General features: G+C 39.3%; 1 protein-coding gene across 2 annotated transcripts in view; it reads right to left on the bottom strand.

Moving 5' to 3' along the window:
- Positions 1-21,665, bottom strand: part of nrbp1 (nuclear receptor binding protein 1) — a 111,379-nt gene that overhangs the window by 24,477 nt on the left and 65,237 nt on the right. For both annotated transcript variants that reach the window (XM_043695360.1, XM_043695361.1), the window contains 4 exons: positions 15,130-15,213; positions 12,846-12,904; positions 9,140-9,238; positions 4,519-4,651 (listed from right to left, as the gene is read on the bottom strand). In XM_043695360.1, the coding sequence (XP_043551295.1) occupies positions 4,519-4,651; positions 9,140-9,238; positions 12,846-12,904; positions 15,130-15,213 (375 nt within the window). The remainder of the gene's footprint in view (positions 1-4,518; positions 4,652-9,139; positions 9,239-12,845; positions 12,905-15,129; positions 15,214-21,665) is intronic.

The following is a 21,665-nucleotide window of genomic DNA, read 5'->3' as shown; positions in this document are numbered from 1 at the left end:
AAGACATCTTTATCAATTGGATCAATGGGCTGAAGAGTAACAAAAAGTTTAATTTGGATAAATGTCAGGTACTGCATTTTGGTAAAAACAAATAATGACAGGACTTGTACAATTAAAAGTAGGACCTTGGGTAGTATTACATAACAGAGACACCTATCGGGTTCAGGTACATAATTCTTTGAAGTTTGCACCACATACAAATAAGATGGTTAAGAAGGCATTTAGCATGCTTGCCTTCACTGCTCAGAGGTTCAAGAATAGGAGTTGGAACATTGAGGTTGTACAAGACACAGGCGAGGCATCTTCTGGAGTACTGCGTCCAGTTATGGTCGCCTAGTAAAAGGAAGGATATTATTAAGTCAGTGAGGTTCAAAAGAGATTTACCAGGATGTTGCCAGGAATGGAAGGTTTGAGTTGTAAGAAGAAACCGGATAGGCGGGGACCTTTTTCACTGAAGCATAGGAGATTGAGGAGTGATCTTGTAGAGGTCTATAAAATCATCAAGGTATGGCAGGTATCTTTTCACCAGGATCAGCGATTTCAGGACTTAGGGGGAACGAGAGAAGGTGAGAGGATAAGGATTAAAAAAAGACATGGGGGCAATTTAAAAAAAAAACAGATTGGTTCGTTTGTGGAATGAATTTCCACAGGAAGTGGTGGGTATGGGCATCAGCCATGATTGAATGGCAGAGCAGACTCAATGGGCTGAATGGCCTAATTTCTACTTCTACAGCTTATGGATACAGTTACAATGTTTAAAAGGTGTTTAGATTATTTCACAAATAGAAAAAGGTTTCCAGGGATACTGGCCAAGCGCAGGCAGGTGGGACTAATTAAGTTTGGATCATGGTCAGTGTGGATTGTTTGGAATGAAGGGTCTGTTTCTGTGCAGTATGACTGAATATAAAGGAAGCAGAAAAGAACTTTAAAAAAAAAAATTAGGAGGGCTACATGAAATGACCTTGGCACGTAGGATTAAGGAGAATCCTAAGATATTTTATATGTACATTAGGAACAAGAGGGTAACTAGAAAAAGTGTAGGTCTACTCAAGGACAAAGGAGGGAATTTGTGTGAAGCCAGACAAAGTGGGTACAGTCCTTAAATGAGTACTTCTCATTGGCATTTACTGAGGAGTAGGACTTGGATGATGCCAAGTTGGGGGGGTGGGGGGGTGGGGAGGGGAGGAGAAGAGAAAAGAGAGAGAGGGAGGGTTTGATATTCTAATGCCTGTTGATATAAAAAAAAAGGTGGTGTTGGGAGTCTTGAAAATCATTAAAGGTAGTAAAGAACCCATGGAGGCAAGGGAGGAGATTGCTGAAGCCTTGACAGAGATCTTAGTATCCTTTAGAGAAGAGCCAATGTTGTTTCTTTATTTGAGGTCGACAACAGGGAACATCCAAGAAATTATATGCCAGTGAGTCTCCCAAGGGGAAGCAACAGCCTCATGGTATTATCACCAGACTGTTAAACCTGAGACTCAAATAATATTTTTGAATCCACTGTTTGCATCCTGCCAAGGCAGATGTGATATTTGAATTCAATAAAAAAAAACCTGGAATAAAAGACTAATGATGACCACGAACGCAGTGTTGCTTGTCAGAAAACCCATTTGGTTTATTAATGTCTTTTAGGGAAAGAAACTACCACCCTCACTTGGTCTGGCCTGCATGTAACTCCAGACCCACAACAGCGAGTCGTGAGTTCATGGAATGCCCTGCCAGTAGCAGTGGTGGACTCTCCCTCAATATGGGCATTTAAGCGGGCATTGGATAGGCATATGGAGGATAGTGGGCTAGTGTAGGTTAGGTGGGCTTGGATCGGCGCAACATCGAGGGCCGAAGGGCCTGTACTGCGCTGTATTCTTCTATGTTCTAATGTGGTTGGCTCTTAAATACCCTTTGGGCAATTAAGATGGGGCAAGGAGTGCTGGTCGAGCCAGCAACACCTTATCCCGTAAATGAATAAAAAAGTGGTAGGGAAATTATTAGAGAAGATTCTAAGGGACAGGATTTATTTGCATTTAGAGAAAGCTAGACTTATTAGGAATAGTCAGCATGGCTTTATGCAGGAGAGTTCTTGTTTCACACATTTGATTTGAGTTTTTCCGACACAGTGACAAACATCATTTATTTGGTGAAGGTATTGGATGTTGTCCACATGGACGGCAAGATTCCTCATGGTAAGGTCGTCCAGAAGATCAAATCACATTTAATCCATGATGACTGGCGAGTTAGACACTAAATTGGCTTGGCATTAGAAGACGGAGGGATATTTTTCTGGCTAGAGGTCTGTAACCAGTGGGGTCTGCAAGACTGGTGCAGTGACCTCTGTTTGTAATTTATATACATTATTTGGATTAAAATGTCAGTGGTCTGATTGGCAAGTTTGCAGATGACACGAAAGTTAGTAAAGTTGTGAATAGTTAGGAAGGATATCAAAGGATGCAGCAGAATTACACATCAGCTGGAAAGTTTTGTGGAGAAATGACAAATGGAGTTTTATCAGGGTGAAAATGTGATGCATTTTGAACAAAATATACTATAAATGGCCAGACTCTTAGGAGCATTAATACACAGAGGGATCTTGGGAACCAAGTTCATATTTCCTCGAAAGTGGCAACACAAGTGGATAAGGCGGAAAAGACATGCTTGCCTGCATCAGTCAGGGATTGACTAGAGAAGTTACTAAGTTATACTGCAACTATGCAAGATTTTGGTCAGGCCACATTTGGAGTACTGTGCACAGTTCTGGTCATCACACTGTAGAATCAATGTGGAGGCTTCAAACAGGGCACAGAAGAGGTTTACCAGGATGGTGCCTGGATGGAATGCATTATTATGAGGAGACATTTAACAATTCTAGATTGTTTTTGCGACAGCGTCAGAGGCTGAGGGGCAACCCGATAGATAGAAAGTACACAAAATTATAAAGGGGCATGGATAGAGTGAAAATGTCAAAACATTGGGGGCATACGTTTAAGGTGAGGAGAAAGTTGAAAGGAGATAGAGTCATAGACATGTACAGCACAGAAACAAACCCTTTGGTCCAACTCATCCATGCCGACCAGATAGCCTAACCTAATCTCATCTCATTTGCCAGCACTTGGCCCATATCCCTTTAAACGCTTCCTATTCATATACCCATCCAGATGCCTTTCAAATGCTGCAATTGTACCAGCCTCCACCACTTCCTCTGGCTGTTCATTCCATACATGCACCAACCTCTGCATGAAAATGTTGCCCCTTAGGTCACTTTTATATCTTTCCCCTCTCACACTAAACCTATGCCTTCTAGTTCTGGACTTTCCCCACCCCAGAGAAAAGACTTTGTCTGTTGGTCTTATCCATGCCCCTCATGTCTTTATAACCCTCTATAAAAGGTCACCTCAAAAGAATTTTTATAAAAAAACAGACACTCTTAAGTGTCTGGAATAAGGTGCTGGGGAGGTGGTAGAAGCAGATAAAATAAAAGGCATTTAGATGAACACATGAACGAGTAGAGAATAGACTGCAAGCAGATGGGATTAGTTTAGAATGGTTAGCACAGACATAGTGGACTGAAGAGCCTGTTCTCCAGCAGTACAGTTACATGTTCTATTTGTTCCTCATGTCAGTGTTTATGTGGTGGAATATCAATTGCACTTGAACTGTGCAGAAACTCTGGAGGATATAGATTTTTATCCTCTTCACTCATAGAATCAATGCTGTATCTTCCTACTTCACTTGACAGCTTTTCAAAAGCCTTTTCAGCTAGATCTAGAAGTCTTCATTTTTAGCTTAAAAGTTACTTTTGCACAAATTGTCTCAAAAGCATTCTCCCTGTCATTTTCCACATTTTAACAACTTCAGTAGCTCATCCACTACACAATATCTCATTCAGACCATCGCCATAATCCTCCCACATCCCATCCTGCTCCCTCTTACCAATCTTATCCCCCCCACCAGAGTAACTTCGCTGTTATTTTCAAGTGTTAGTGCTGTCAATCCCATCATTCATACACTGCTGCCAATAATTGCAACTACGTGTACATCACACGTCAATCTTCCACTTGCATTAAGCACTACATCAAAACACCAAACATCATCAGTTCTGCCTTTTAAAGTAGTCAATTAAAACAATCCAGACAATCAAATCCTATCACAGATATTAAAATGTTAATCCTGTAGAACTCATCCAACCGTTAAAATTCCAACTGCCATGATAAGAGATGGCCAGAAATCATTTTTGCTTATAGATACTGACTGATTTATGAGCACATAATTAAAGTCACATTCTTCCCTTCAGGAGGCAACACAGAAATCTGACCACAAGGGGAAAATTGTCAGCAAATCACTTGTAAATGCAGACGTTTAACAAGTTACATGCTATTTATTTAGGAAACCAAATTAATATTTCATGGCATTTCTCCACTGTACATCATTACAAGTCAAATCCCCAGCTATTAATGTTCAGATCATACAAGTGTCAAGCGTCAAATGCTGAAAAGCTAATGACAATCTTTCATATAAATTACTTACGAGGATGACTGACAATACAATGCGCTGCTAATAACTTTAGTGAAGGTACTTCAAATAGAGCTGGGTGAAACAGAAGCTCTCGTGCGGTGGGTCGCTTGACAGGATCAACCTCCAGACATTTCTGAATAAATTCCTGTAATGAAAAGGGAAAATGAAAAATACATTTAAAACAAAAAATACAGAAAGGCATTGAAACAATTAACCGAATAATCAATTATCCGAACGAAATAGTGCCCGCCCATCTTGTTCGGATAATAGAGGTTCCTCTGTAGTCCTTGTCCATATTTAAAATTGTACTGTAGTTCATTTAGAGTCACAGTCATACAACAAAGAAGCACACCCTTCCACCCATCTGACCAGGTATCTTAAACTGAACTACTCCCATTCGCCTGCATTTGGCCCATATTCCTTTAAACTTTTCCTAACCACATTCCTATCCAAATATCTTTTAAAACGTTGTAGTTGTACTTGTCTTTACCACTTCCTCTGACAGCTCATTTCATTTATGTACCACCATCTGCGTGAAAAAGTTGCCCCTCAGGTCCCTTTTAAATCATTCCCTTCTCATCTAAACCTATGCCCTTAGTTTTGGACTTCTCCACCCTGACGAAACAACCTTGGTTATTCACCTTATTCAACAACACTCCCCAATCCCCGACCATTAAATGTATGCCTTGCCCTGGTGTGTCTTACCAAAGTGCAATACCTCATACTTACCTAAATTAATCCATCTACCATTCCTCAGCCCATTGGCCCTGTTGATCAAGATCCAGTTGTACTCTTAAATAACCTTTGGCCATGACACCAATTTTGGGGTCATCTGCAAATTGATGAACGATGCCTCATAATCTCATCCAAATTGTTTATACAAATGACAAATCAGTGGACTCGGAACTAATCCTTGCAGCATACTGATCACAAGGCTCCAGTCTGAACAACCATCCTCTACTGCGACCATCTCTTACCATCAAGCCAATTTTTGAAGCCAAATTAGCTAGCTCTCCCTGAATCCCATGTGATCTAACCTTAGTAACAATCTACCATGTGGAACCTTGTTGAAGGTCTTGCTAAAGTCGGTGCAGACAATTTGAACTGATTTTAAAACTTTTATTCATTTTCAAAACCCTTTATAAATTTGCCCTCCTTATCTCTAATTTCCTCCAGCTCTACAACTTTTAAATTTCTATACTGCTCTAGATCTTTTTAATCATTCCAGACTTTTTAATCATTCCATCAATAATGGTCAAGCCTTGAGGTGCCAAGACATTCAGCTGTGGAAATCTTTCCTTAAACCACTCCCACTACCTATCTCTTCTCCGTTAAAATGTTCCTTTTAAACCTTAAATTGTTGTAAGGCCTGGCTCTGTTAGTACCAGTCTCACTTCTGAATTACAAGTTATGGGTTCATGCTCCACTTCTGGATTTGAGCACAAAAATATTGAACACTCCTGTATGCTTCAAAGAGTGCACTACTCTTTGAGCTGTTATCTTTCATTTGAAATGTTAAATACATGTCCTGTCTGCTCCCTCCAGAGGTAAAAGTTCTGTTGTGCTCTTTTCAAGAAGGGCTGGGGTTATCCCTGGTGTCCTGGCCAATATTCATCCTCAATCAACACTGGGAGAAGAGAATACCTTACATTATCAAAATGTTCCACAATGCTACACCATTGCTGTTTGTGGGAGGGGGTCAGTTAGCTCAGTTGTCTGGACAGCCTGGTTTGTGATGTAGTGTGATGCCAACACTGAATTCCCACACCAGTTGATATTACCATGAAGTACCCTCCTTCTTAACCTCTCTCTTCACCTCAGGAGTGGTGACCTTCAGATTAAACCACCAGCTAGCTCTCTATCCTGACAGCAGTCCTGTTGTCTGGTTGGACTTTTGACAATTCCACCATGCTGTTTGTGGGAGCAAATTGTCTGCTTCCTACATTGCAATTCTGACTGCACTTTAAAAATATTTAGTTGGCAGTATAGCACTTTGGGGCATTCTAAGATCACAAAGTACTTTATTAAGTGCAAAGCCATTCTGCAATTTCTTCCATCAAGTCTCAGTCTTAAGTTGTGGTTTGGTATTTCGGTTGATAGTGCTCCTGTGTAGCACTTTGAGACATTTTGCTATGTAAATGCAATAGGAATAATCTCTTCTACACTCCAAGCCCCACGTCAGAAACAGTTTAACTTAAATTTGACTAGATTAGATTACTTAGTGTGGAAACAGGACCTTTGGCCCAACAAGTCTACACCAACCCTCTGAAAAGCAAATCACCCAGACCCATTCCCCTACATTTACCGCTTCACCTAACACTACGGGCAATTTAGCATGGCCAATTCACCTAATCTGCATATCTTTGGACTGTGGGAGGAAACCGGAGCACCCGGAGAAAACCCATGCAGACACGGGGAGAATGTGCAAACTCCACACAGACAGTGGCCTGAGACGGGAATTGAACCCAGGTCTCTGGCGCTGTGAGGCAGCAGTGCCGCCCCCTAATTGGATTTTAGCTTTTTTTCCACATTGCTAATTTCAAGAGCATGTCTTAAAAGCAGAGCCTTGAGGATCACAAAGGGCATTTGGGAGATGCAGTAGTAGTTTCTTTTGACTTAAAGAATACACAATCCATTTCATCCATATATTTGGAGAATACAGAAAGGAGTACATTCAGATCATGTTGATTTGGTTGTAATTAAGAAACACAACAGTTAAGTTGCTCCCACAAACAGCAATGTGATAATGACGGGTATTCTCTCTTCTTCATGCTGGTGGAGGATAATATTGATCAGGACATCAGGGATCTAACTGGTCTATGCTATAAACCCAAAAAATCTTTTGTTTTCAGCCCCATTCACACAAAAGACAAACAACATAGCTGATGGAAAAATAAAAGGGGGGGCACGGTGGCTCAGTGGTTAGCACTACTGCCTCATAGCACCAGGGACCCAGGTTCAATTCCAGCCTTGGGAGACTGTGTGAAGTTTGCACATTCTCCTAGTGTCTGCGTGGGTTTCCTCTGGGTACTCTAGTTTCCTCCCACAATCCAAAAAATGTGCAGGTCAGGTGAATTGGTCATTCTAAATTGCCCGTAGTGTTAGGTGCATTAGTCAGAGGGAAATGGGTCTGGGTGGGTTACTATCCGGAGGGTCGGTGTGGACTTGTTGGGCCGAAGGGCCTGTTTCGACACTGTAGGGAATCTAATCTAAAACACAACTAGCCAGATTATTTAAGTGGTTTGCATTATGCGTTGATCCATAGGTATAGATAATGGTTTCTTTGTTGATTTTCTGAAGATACTGATCAGGGTCACCTTTTCAATTCCCTCAGATAAAGAGAGTAATACTTATAACTTGTTTTTCAATTCTCTGAGAGCTGATAAAGGGAGGTTAGGCAGGGAGCTTTCAAATCTTCATGACGTAGCAACAGTGAGATTCCTTTTCACCAATAGCAGTTCAAACTCTGAACATCCCTGACAAAATGATTCTGTTCGATGTGACGTCCCAGTCACCATTCAACATCTGCCATCTGCTAGAGCACAAGATCTTTTCCCGACTTGCTCGAACAAGTTCCCAAGTACTGACCTTGTTAACAGTCAACTTCTGCTATCTGTTTAAACATAATGCTGTTCCCTAACAATGAAACATCTGCAAAGTCTTTTGATCAGGGACCAACCAGCAATTAATTTCCAGGAACCAATGTAGGTCAATGAATATAAGAATGAATGGGACTCGATACATGTTAGGACACAAGTAGAATTTTGGATGACCTCTGGTAGACGCTCTAGGTACACATTCTTAAGATAATAACACTTTTTTTTGGCAACAGCCGAGATGGAAAAAAAAAAGGAGGGCCCAAGGCAGTAAAACAATATTAAAGGAGGTGCAATAACAAAAAAGGTCTTCGTAATGGCAGAGACGTATGGCTGGAAACTCATTTCTGGATCAAATACAACACCAAGTTTTCAAATAGTCTGGCCCAGCCTCAAAGATGCCAATGGAAAGGAATGAAGGTAGTGCACCTTGAAACAGGATTTATGGCACGGAGAGAAGATAATAACTTTCATCTTCCCAGTATTAATTTGGAAGACATTTCTGTTTATCCTGCACCAGGTATCAGACAAGAGGTCCTGAAGAAGGGCTTATGCCCAAAACGTTGATTCTCCTGTTCCTTGGATGCTGCCTGACCTGCTGCGCTTTTCCAGCAACACATTTTCAGCTCAGACAAGAGGTTACGCAATTTAAAGACATTTGAGAGTGTACAGAGGCAGTAGTAAGGTATAACTTGGCTTGAGGCTGTGTTTTCAGATGATTGTGACATGTAGATAACGTAAATAAAATCAGAAGACAGCTAAGGATAGATCTTCAGGGAGCACCAAAAGAAGTGGTGCAGGAGCAAGACAAGAAGCCAGTGCAAGTTGATTCATTGACTTTGTCTGAATGCGTTCAAAAAGCATTTTGACTTTTGTCATTGAACTGAGGTACCTGACGAAGGGCTAGTGCTCTGAAAGCTAGTACTTCCAAATAAACCTGTTGGACTATAACCTGTTGTGATTTTTAAACTTTGTCTACCCTAGTCCAGCATTAGCACCACTACGTCATTGAACCGGCACAATAGTATCATACTTACACGCTGCAGAGCATCTTCTAGTGACTGAATTGCATTATTGATTGCTTCTTGCGAAACGTATGATGATTCTCCATTACCCTGGATCTCCAATACTGCCATCTAAAAAACAAAAAAAAAGCAATGACTGATGAATTCATGCAAGATGAACAAATTGTACATAGAATGTGAAACAATATCAATTATCAAAACTCACTGCTTATTGTCACACTATTTTCCACACACTTCCCATACTTAGTTATACCACAAGTTACACCCTTACAAGGACAAATAACAAAATACACTCAATAGATTTCAATGCAAGAGTTTACAACTTCTCATCTTAATGTGCAAAACTTACATTTAAGACAATTCGCAATTCCTTTCAGCAACCCAATATTATTTTAAGGACTGTCCTTCATTCTCAAGAGAAAGCCAAGAGGCAAGTTCAAAAATAGCAGTGGTGCTGATTTTTTGCAAAGTAGGGGGGCGCCAAGACAGGAAGCAGCAAGTTGGAAAAAAAACAGGCATTGGATTCATTCTGAATACTGCACCAAGGCAGGCTGCACTTCAAAAAAAAAAATCCAAGAGTTACATCACGGGAAATTTAAGTTCATTGGTTAAGAAGCTGCTAATAGGGAATGGTTCTAATTAGCTTAAAACTACTATTCGGAAACAGCAGAACTATTAGGATTTCAGGAAAGAGCACTAGCAAAAGAGAGAAAAAAATCAATTCATTTCAAAGTTAAATAAAATAAAATAATAAGGAAGGATAACTGCATTATCATAAATGAAGCAAAGTTCATGTCTAAGTTTTTAAATTAACATTATATTGATATTTAGGATTACAAAGTACGGGATGGCAAGGAAACATGGTCAAGTGAAGTATACATCATGCAGAATGTGTGAAGTCACGGTCAATACGAAATGTACCACACAAATTGATCTGCAGAGAGCACCACCAGTTGCAGAAGCTTAAGCTCCAGGTTTTGGAAATTGAGCAGGGACTGAAGTCACTATTGTGGATGTGAAAGTTCGAGAATTACATGGATAGTATGTATAGGGTGGTGGTTACACCATAGATTAGAAGCATTCAGGTCGAGTGGGAATGGGTGACCAGGCAGGTAGCACAGGAACCCATCGAATCTCAGTATTCCATTTTGAGTCTGTTTCAGTATCACGTTTTGGAAACTAAGGGAAACAATCTTAGGGCACATCACCTGTTTTGATTTTTGGTGGGCTTTGGGGTGGGTTGAAAAAGGAGAATAAATGGGCTTCAGGGACCTGGCTTTGATTCCAGCCTTGGGCAACTGTCTGTACGCTCTCCCAGTGTCTGCGTTAAGTTCCCGCCAGGTGCTCCGGTTTCCTCCCACAGTCCGGAATATGCAGGTTGCATTGATTAGTCATGCTAAATTGCCCCGTAGTATCAAGGGAGGTGAAGGCTAGGTACATTAACCATTGCAGAGACCTGAGTCTAAGTGCGATCCTGTTTGGAGAGTTGGCACAGACTCAATCCACCAATCCACATTCTAGATGTTCTATGATGCTATGAAGAAAGGGGCAATTGTGATAGGGATTTCTACAATCGAGGGACCAGACTCAGGCATTTCTGTAGCCTGAAACATGACCCAAGATGATGCTTCCACTTTCCTAGAGCAACGCTCAAGTTCACAGAGCTGCAGTGCAAGACAAACTTCTAGGAAAGGGGGATCAGTGAAAAGTTGTGGCCCACACTGGTACCAATATTGACTGGATGAAGTTGAAGCCCTGAAAACCAAATTCAGTGAGTTAGGTAGGAAAATTAAAAATCATGACCTCAAGAGCAGTAATCTCAGGATTACTCCCAGTGCCACATACCAGTGAGTATGGGTACAGGAAGGTCCATCCATTGAACACATGGTACAGGATCTGGTGTAGATGGGAAGGCATCGGATTTCTGAGGCATTGGACCCAATTCTGGGGTGGTGGGACCTGCACAAGTTGGATGGGTTAAATCGCAACAAGACCAGGACTGATCCTTGCATGGAAGATTCGCTAGTGCTATTGGTTTTGTGTTAAACTAGCTTATCATAGCATATCGAGGAAAAATTAATTTCCTTCAACTCCTATTTTAAGATTGCGCCTAAAGGAGTGACAGGCTGGAATAGTTTAATGTTTTAGTATAATGGAATTAGGTTGTACAAAAGAAATTCACAGTGCTGAAAATTGACAAGTCCCCCAGCACCTGATAGTCTCCATCTGATAGTATTGAAAATGGCTATAGAGCTAGTCAACTCATTGGTATTTATTTCCTAAAATTCAATAGATCCTGATATGATCTCTGCAGAATTGAAGTTCCAAATGGCACCCTATTCAAGAAAGGGAAAAAGCACAGGACTACAGACTTGTCAGCCTTACATCAATAATAGGGAAGATGCAAAAATCTGTCATACAGGTGGTGATAAATGGGACACTTGTATAAAACTGGCAAAATGGAACACTGTGTTGTAATGTTTTGAAGATGTTACTGAAGAAATTGATACAGGTGAGTCAATAAATGTAGTAGACTTCAATTTTCAGAAGGCATTTGACAAAGGTCCCCCACAGTAAAGTTAAAGTAGATGGTACATTGGTACAGATTAAAGCATGGCTAACAGACAGAAAATAGAGAGCAGGAATCAATGGGGCTGTGATTAGTGAGATACTATCAGGATCAGTACTTGAGTTCCAGCTGTTCACAATGTACAATGATTTGGACGCAAGCACTAAAATGTACCATTTGGAAGTGTGTGAATATTACAAAGCAAGCAGGAATAAGAGTTGTGAAGAACATTACAATGTATTCAGGAGGATTTAAACAGGCTCAGTGAATGGGTAAGAACACTGCATGTAGATGTGATGTGGAAAACATGGGCTATCCTAAATTGCACATTTTTTATTTCCTACCAGAGTATTTGTCAAATGGAAAGAGGTTAGAAAGTGTAGACAAGAGGACACTTGGGTATCTTTGTCAAGAAATCACTGAAAGCTAACATGCAGGTGCAGCAAGCTATAAGGCTGGCTCATGGAATGTTAGTCTTCACTGAGAGGATTTGAGTACAGGATTGCAAAGTCTTGCTTTAATTGGGTAGGAGCCAAAAGCAGCATCTTACAGAAGTGTAAGAGGAACCACGCATACCACTAAATTTTAAAAGGAATCATTTCCTCCTGTTCATATAAACCTAGAATTTCTTGACGGAGATGGTTTTTGAAAATACAAAGTGCACATTTACAATCGGAAGTCAATTTATTCTTATCACTGATTTTACTGGGGGAGAAGAGATGGACTAAGTAATTACCACTCTCAAAACCTCACGAGGGAAATAAAATTCAAGCAATCTTATCCAGAGTATAGATTACCATTCCTCGTACTAATAATTAGCATCAATTACTAGAAAAGTTCTGACAATTTAGTCACAAAGTTTGCAACAGGCAATCTTTCCCAGCCTTGGATTGCTATTCAGAATGAATCAGTGGCTAGAATAGAAAGGAGTTTTTTATATCACCTGTACATAATTTTAAGCAGTCTCCCTTATCATACAGTACCAATATGACTAACAGCAGGTAGAAGACTAATCATGGAAATTCCATGGAACTCCATGGGGAGGAAAGTCAGGGGATTTTACTGCATTGCAGCCAAGCTCATTTTTAAAAATGAATTAGTTTAGTTCTTCTTTCTCTCAAAAGATACTCAACATGGATTGCTACATACCTCTAACGCACACATTCCAAATGAATAAATATCAACAGCCGTAGTCACATTTGTTACAGCTGTAAAAGACAGAACAGACCAGTATTACGAGAAGCAAATTGCACTTTTATTTTATGATCCCCTACTAGAATAGTAAGGCCCTAATCAACAAATAAAATAGAATCATCCTCAGCATAGAACTTCCATTTCAATTGTTTTTGTAAGAACAAAGAACGAAATGCACTAGAGTTGGAAGAATTGGTGAGTACATGCACTAGACGACAGACCACAGCCCCAAAAGACCCAAGTTCAAATTCAGTCAGTCAGTTTCACTGTACTCGAGTTCCAGCTAACAGGTAACAAGTTTGATAACATACTGGCAAGTTTATGTACTAGACTCATTCCAGGTTTACACACCCTCAGAGGCAAATTACCTCAGTCTCCTAGCTTTAGTAAATTTGGCTTAGGGAATTTGCAAACAAGTTAAAATGCAATTCATAAATGATGCTTTGGAATACAAATTTTAGTTCAGTAAAATTGAATTTATGATTTTGAAGGCGATAATGAAATCTTTGGGTAAAGGAACTCTGAGGAATGAGGAACCATTTTCAGTTTGTGCAATAATGCTTATTAGTCTCCCAATTTCCTCATCAAGAAGAGTTTTTTCTCTAATTTCCATTTTTAAAAAATTAATTCAGGGGATGTGTGTGTCATTGGCTAAGCCAGCATTCATTGCCCATCCCTAATTACCCAGAGGGTAGTTAAGATGTCAATTATATTGTTGTGGGTCAGGTATCATATGTAGGTGAGACCAGGTAAAGATGGTAGTTTCCTACCCTGAAGGGTACTAGATGGGTTTTTCCAGCAAATCAGCAATAGTTTATGGTCAATTAGACTCTGAATTCCAGATATTTACTGAAGTCAACTTCACCATCTGCCATGGCAGGATTTAAATCTGGGTCCCCATAACATTACGAAGGTGTCTGAATTAGTAGTCTAGCAATAATACCATTAGGCCATCTCCTCCCCAAAAATTCATACAGTCCAGCTAAACCAAGTGTAATTCAGACTCTTAAATGCTGTTGATAGCTTTAGGAAGTTTACCAAACAGGCAACTGAAGGCTACTGAATTACAACTGGAGTCAAAAATGAGGTCCTGTTATAACCATCTGTACAAAGCAATGATATGCAATACAAAATAATAATTGCACACACTCTTACAAATATCTCGACATGGTCCCAACAAATGTTCATTTTTATATCTAGTGTATGAGCTCTTTTAACTGGAAACTGTGCCACCTGCACAGCAGCAGTTCCAGTGTTTCACATTAGGGGTGCTTTTGTCCAACACCCAGTTGGAAACAGCAGTATCGGCTGCTAAACGACCATAAGCATGTCATTAAAATCTTATGTATGGGACAAAGCCTTTACAGTACTTTCACCCCATCAATTCTTACATTCATCAGTACTCAAGTAATTATACAACTCTGAACAAGACTGACTCATGTAGAGCTGGCTGTCTGAGTTCAGGAGGAACAGATGTCTTTCTCAGAATGAACTTGGAACAACATTCAACCCACGTAAGTTTTTTCCATGCAATACACTTAAAACAGATCTAATTTCCAACTTGGGTCAGATGTGTTGCAAAAAAAAAAACAAAAATCCCAGTTAGTAGAACAGGAAAAGTAGACAAATGCATCATATGTCATTTTAAAATAAGAGCATAAAATTAACTTATTGGAAAAAATATTTCACCAATAACAGTCCCATGTCATTACTTAATGGAACTGCACAAAACCAAATCAAATCAATTAATTATTTGTCAGTAAATGCTCCCAAATATAACTGCTGACAACAGGTTTGTGTGTTTAAAGAAAAGGGGGAGGAAAAGGGAAACAGATCCGCAATGAGGAGACTTGGCATTCATTCTATTTATATCCCACAAGTAAATTGACGTAACTCCAGTATAAGCACTTCAAGTGGATCACAAGTAAAAGCCATAAATGGGACATATATAGAAGCTCACAGCTCATCTCGATACTAGCACTTATCATTTAGGTATTAAATGAGCTTACATTCCTATGACATACAAAAAAAAGCAATAACCCATGTTCAGCCACACGCAACATTTGCTCAATCCATCTTTTGCAGAAATTTTCTTCCAATGGAAACAAAGTCAATCAAATGGTGATCAGGAGCTGGTATTGGACAATGAAATAACTTGTATCATTTAACAAATGTTCAACGTTACTATTTCATCCACATTATTACGACTGAGCTCACTTAGAATGAAATTGGTGTTTACCTCCATATTCTGGGGCAAAAAAGTGCAGGTTCTTTTGTTCCTCTCTACAGGTTTTCACATGGTTGTTAATTGTATCAGGTGCAACTGTGAAAGATAAAATGTTTGGAAATTACAGTAGGTAGATTATATATAATATTGTTGCTATATAATTCTTCTAACAAAGGAATGGAAGCACAGGGGAAAGAGATCACTGGATTCAAACTATGTAAAGCAATTTGTTCCTCTTATCCCCACTGAATGCATTGATTTCTTACCTGAATTAATGTTGGTCACACCAGTATCGCAATGAAATATTTTTGAAAAGAACAAAAATATATATTGATTTTAATCAGAAGGAACTGCCCTGTTATTTTAATCATGAATTTCCTGCCAATCACCTCTTAACAGATGAGGAAAGCTTCATAAACATCATCTTCCTCAATGAATGTACAGAAGAACTGCAAAAGACAAGACTTCAGTATTTGCAACTACCTTCAGCCTAAACAGCCAAGTCGATGATCCAGCTCAGCAATCTACATAGATTCCAAATTTTCAGACAGTTAAATTTACTTTATGTGATATAGAAATGGCTCAGCATGTTGCACGTAACTCAGGTTTTGGACCTCAACATCCTGCTGCAATACTGAAGACTATTCTCTGAAATTCTAACCAAGCTGTTCAATACAGCTGCTGCACTGGCATCTGCACTGAAAATGCTCAAAAGGTATGCTGCGACCAGGAAATCAGGATAAGTATTATCCAGCTAATTAGCACCCCAAATTGACAGAAGAGATGATTGACATTATCAAACAGCTCTTTTTCTCAAATGACTTGTCCCTCAAAAATATGTTTCAGCCCTAACAGGTCAGTTCTCTCCAAACCTCATTAGACCCGTGGTCCAAACAGGAAACAGAGCACTCAATTCCAAAGGTAAGGGGCAAATGACCACCCTCCAGGGTAACAACTGGGCAATATTTGACCATACACAGCACAAAGGAACATTAGTAAGTTTGAAGGCAATAGCAATGAGGGAAAGCTCTCTATTGGCTGCAGTTATGCCTAGTAAAAAAAGACACTAGTTGCTCGAAAGCAATTATAAAATTGCCTGTAGTGTTAGGTGCAGGGGTAAATGTAGGGGAATGGGTCTGGGTGGGTGCGCTTCGGCGTGGGCTTGTTGGGCCGAAGGGCCTGTTTCCACACTAAGTAATCTAATCTAATCTAATGGCATGAGGGTATTGCTGTAGGAGTTCCTTTGGATTATAGTTAAGCCTAACCATTTGCAGCTGCTCCACAAATGAAGAAATTGGAGTAATGCAGTACAATGTTCAATTCCATTCCTAGTGCTCCAGGAAATGAACGTTTATGCCCAAATGCACATGGGCTGTACATCAATCAGACTGGGTTGAAAGAGAGCACTAACTCGTGCCATATAAGTTCCAGGCAATCACCATTGAATAGAACATTGCCTCTACTTCATATGCAATGGTATTACTAGCAGCAGGAAAGTAGACTTAAGATGATCAGATCAGCCATCATCTAACTGAATAACAAAGCAGACTCAATGGGCTGAATGGACTACTTCTGCTCCCATGTCTTATGGTCAAATCCACCATCTTCAGCATCCTGGAGGATGCCATTTACCAGATACTTAACAGGACCAGCAACATAGAATAACAGCATGAAGAGCAGGACACAAATTTTTCAAGTTCTTTCTCATCATGTACAGATACCAGACGGGAGCAAGGTAGAATGCTCTCCACTTCCCGAGATATAAACAGCTCCAACTGCACATGCAACTCAAATCACCAAGCTTGATTGCTATCTCATCCACCATCAGCACATCATTTGTGCAGAAATTCACAAAGTCTCTTACATAGTAATTTTTAAACCCCTGACTCTACCCTATTAAAAAGGGAGGGTAGCAGCAGAAAGGAATGTTTAACAAAAAGTTAAACAAACTCCTGATTTGGAATTATAATCTCCACCCATTCTTTGCAACTTGATCAAAATACAGGAATTCCTCTTTTAATCACACAGATATTAGCACTTTCAAGAAGGTGGTACATCACCACCATCTCTGGAAAAGTGAGGGGTAAGCAATAAATTTTGGTTTTGGCTGTGATGCTCAAATCTTTTGAAGGAATAAGCATTATACGGTTAGGTGAACTGTGAAAGCATGTTGCATTTTATTTGATGAAAGGGAGCACACCAGAGGTAAACTAGGCCCTGTCCTTAAACAAGGTCCAGTCATGTGTATGAACACCAATCTAGAATCAAAGCCATGACTCATTTCAGCCTAAGTCAATTTAGTGCCTAAATCAAGATCCAAGCTATCTTCAGCATATTTGGCAAAGAGCAGAGATCAACCTGGGACACACTCAGTTTCTGGAATAACACCACCAAATATTCCACCATCAAGTCAGTAAATCACTGAAAACCTGATGAAGGGTTAAGCAAACCATTCAAATTTGTAAAATATCATTTGCAGTGAATCTAAAAATTTGGCCGATACTTTTGCTTGGAACTCAATGTAGTGAAGCAGCAATAGAATGACGGCCTCCTGACGTAAAGTTCTTCATGTTAACTATTTAGATCCGCAACTATTTGGTCAGTCATATCTTTTGCTTTTAAAAAGCAATCCTTCTTTATCAGCTGTCAAACAAATTAAGTTGGCAATTTAAGATCACTAACTTTGGAAGAAAGTATACTCAGGAAAAACAGAATGTGTACTTTACCTAAAACAGGCTGTTGACTGCAATGATTAGATTAGATTAGATTACTAACAGTGTGGAAACAGGCCCTTCGGTCCAACAAGTCCACACCAACCCTCCGAAGTGTAACCCACCCAGACCCATTCCCCTACAATTACCCCTTCACCTAACACTTTGGGCAATTTAGCATGGCCAATTCACCTAACCTGCACATTTTTGGACTGTGGGAGGAAACCGGAGCACCCAGAGGAAACCCACGCAGACACAGGGAGAATGTGCAAACTCCACACAGACAGTTGTCTGAGCCGGGAATTGAATCTGGGTCTCTGGCGCTGTGAGGCAGCAGTGCTAACCACCGTGCCGCCACTTGGACTTGGACTTGAACTTGAACTAGAACTATTCTGTAACAAAAACACACAACAAAAGGCTGTAGAAACTCAGCAAGTCTGGCAGCATCTGTGGGAACAAAGCAGAGTTAACGTTTTGAGTCTGGTGACTTTCTGAAGAAGTCACTGGACTCAAAACATCAAATCTGCTTCCCACCACCCCCACAGATGCCAGAGAGATCTCTCGGATCTGCAGTTCTTCGTTTTATTATATTGGACAATTCTGTGTTTTTCACTTCTGTGCCAGATAGCAATGTTTTTCTTGGCAGGTCTGAAAAGGAGATTTGTTTCCACAATGCAGTATTGTTACTGTGGAGAACCATCCCTACCAAATAAAATCATGACTTATTCTAATATCAAGTAGAGGCAGCTGTCTTCATCATTTCCATGAAACTGCCATTCCTATTTTTAGAGGCTACTTAATATCTTATCTAAGCAAAGTTTTCACTTAACTAGTTAGAAATTAATGATTTATTACCAACTTTGTGCTTCAAACCTAATATTTCAGCAAATGGAAAAGTTCAATTGCCAACACTGGGCAAGTCGCTGATATCTGCAACTAGTTTCAAAACTCCATTTTGGTGACAATAAACTTTTATACAAGTTCAGTTAGTCAATTTTAAATGGGAACAAAAATGAAAATTTCACATAAATTTACGTGTTATGAAGAAGTCACATCTGATAAGTCAGCAAACTCATAAGTTAGAAATTTAAAGTGGTGAGATACGAATGTATGTGGTTTTTATCTTCATGAACAATTTTAAAAATTGTGCTTTTATTTATACAATTGTTAGTTTGGTTAAATACACAGATCAGAAAGTTCAGACTGGTACTTGGTTCTACAAGAATCTGAGGACAAAAGATGAATAGAACTTAAATTGAACACCAACCTGCACAAATGTTTACACTATTTTATAAGTTATCACTTCAAAACTCAAGAATTTAATTATAACACTCTAGCATGTTAAATAGGTTGATCCCAGGAAAGAATCGGACCAATTTAAATCTGGTGACTTGGTTTTAAATTATTCCAAAGTTGGGATACCTATGCTTGGAGAAACACTATTTGATTTCTATAACTCAAGCAAAAGGAGGTAGACCACAAATTTAACCAGACCACCACATAAGTTAGACCATGTCTACCATAGCAGGTCAGAAGCTCAATAGTCCACAAAAACTGGCTTATTTTCTAATTGCCCAGAGCCGAACACCTGTAAGACACAAGCTCAGAGTGCCTTTACCCCAAAATTCACCATGCTTCTCTTTCCACACATGCAGTCAGATGTGTTGAGGATTTCCAGAATTTTGTGTTTTTGTGTTTTATTTCAGATTCTGAGGAAGGGTCTCTGGACCCAAAATGCTAACTCTGCTTTCTCTCCATAGATGCTGCCAGAACTACTGAGCTTATCCAGTAATTTTGGTTTTTATTTATGTAATGCTTTTCTTTTTGTGATGTACACCCGTACCAACAATATACACACAGTTAGAGAATGACTTTTTAAAACAAAATCTAATTATGAAGAAATAAAAACAAAATACTGGAGAAATACAACACATCTGGCAACATCTGTGGAGCAAGAAACAGAGTTAGTGTTTGAGTCCATTATAACTCCTCTTCAGGTTCTTGTTGGATGGGTTTTTTTTTTGCATTTTGGTTTTATTTCAGATCTCCAATATCTGAAGTATTTCATTTTAATCCAATTATGACGGTTCGATAAGATTCGATTGGAGACGCATACCTTTGGAGCAAGAGATTTTGACATCCAACCAATACAAGTTAAAAGTTTTCTGTTCATATTTGTTACTAGCCTTTCTTACATCAATACTGCAACTTATCTAAAAATGCCTTGTGGAGCTCTACTAGTCAATATGGACATTGGCCCAGTTTTGGCATGTCAGTAATTCATTAAATGCTATGTCCCATCCAAGAGTGAATAAGGAAAACAAGAATCCAAACATCAGTGAAACTCAAGGCAAACTACAGCACTGTTATGTGCAACTTCCGAGATAACGGTCATCAAATCATATCACGGCTTACAATTTAAACCAGAAGCTGACTGAGTATATGTTCTTCTGCTGTACAAATTCCAAGAATTAACGACACACAACGTATTTAGTTTCAGGAACCTGATAATTCTTGCTCAAATACTAATTTTACAAACACCAGCAACAAAGACACTGTTTGTTCAGAAGCAGACAGAACAGCAAAATGTATTGTGTGGGGAAAAGCTTAAGTCAGCAACACAAGAGATGAAAAGCAGAGTGATAGATAAAAGGATGAATCCTTCAAATCTGGAGAACATCACATTGCACATTAATGATTTGCATCTCCTCACAAACGTGATAAAATGTTTTCTTGTATTAAGCACTTGCTCAATACTGACATTCAAGGGACGACAACTAAAATAATTCTCATTCTGATAAAAAAAATCTTAAAAATGGTCTAAAGCACTGATGCTTTACTAATCGTTTTACTTACTGAATGTTTTAATATTGCTAATGTTCCAAGATGGCTCAAAATTAGTAGATTTGCTATTTCAGAATTTCAAGAATATATTATAACTCACAATATATACTTGTTATCAAATGTATAGTCTCATTCATGATCACAAGATCTACGTTCTGTAGTAAGGTACGTTATAAAGTTAGAGACCCATAGCTGAAGAAGCTTCAATAAAAATTTAGCACATTTTGATACCTGTTTATAAATTCAAGAAAGGGCACTACAATAACGCATAACCAAGAGACCGACAAATCTACAGTGACAAAATATATGTGGAGGGAAATACTGATGTAGACACTTCACAGCTAAAGGACATTTAAATACAGAACCTACAACATGGAAACCAAATCATTCAGCCCAACTATTCTATGTCAGTATTCACCTTCACTGTAGACAAACAGTCCTAGTCATATATTTACCTGCTCTATGCTGATACTGCTTTCATTGTCCCATCTAATCTTTTTTTATTAACAATTTCGGTCTCAAACAACAATGCATTGATCTCAAGTTCTTCTGGCTCGGTTCTCCTGCTCTTGTATTTAATTTTACTTTATGGCTGCTGCTGTAGATCCCTCAATTACTAGCGACAATTTATTTGCATCTACACTGTCCCATCATTCCTCATTTTAAACACCATCATTCGTAATATATGCAATCCGAAGCTTAAAGAAAAAGTTTTTCCATGTTGTTCTTGAATAGAAACATGAAAAATGGATATCCTTAGGATCAGCATATTGACAGGACAGCAGACAAGATGAAACGTAACCAAATATATGGCTTGATCATGTATTTGGGGTTTGATGGGGGGAGGGCGGGGAGAGAAACATGGTGATAAAATTAATATTTCATAGATTGAGATGGCAAGGTTAATGTTGATCACCACAGAAAGCAGAGCTGCTTACTAAGTCTGCCTTGTCATTGTCTCACAATGGTTTTAGATAATTTATAAACTGTCAT

Source organism: Chiloscyllium plagiosum, chromosome 9, assembly GCF_004010195.1.
Source record: "Chiloscyllium plagiosum isolate BGI_BamShark_2017 chromosome 9, ASM401019v2, whole genome shotgun sequence".
NCBI lineage: Eukaryota > Metazoa > Chordata > Chondrichthyes > Orectolobiformes > Hemiscylliidae > Chiloscyllium > Chiloscyllium plagiosum.
This window is presented reverse-complemented; position numbering and strand designations above follow the sequence as displayed.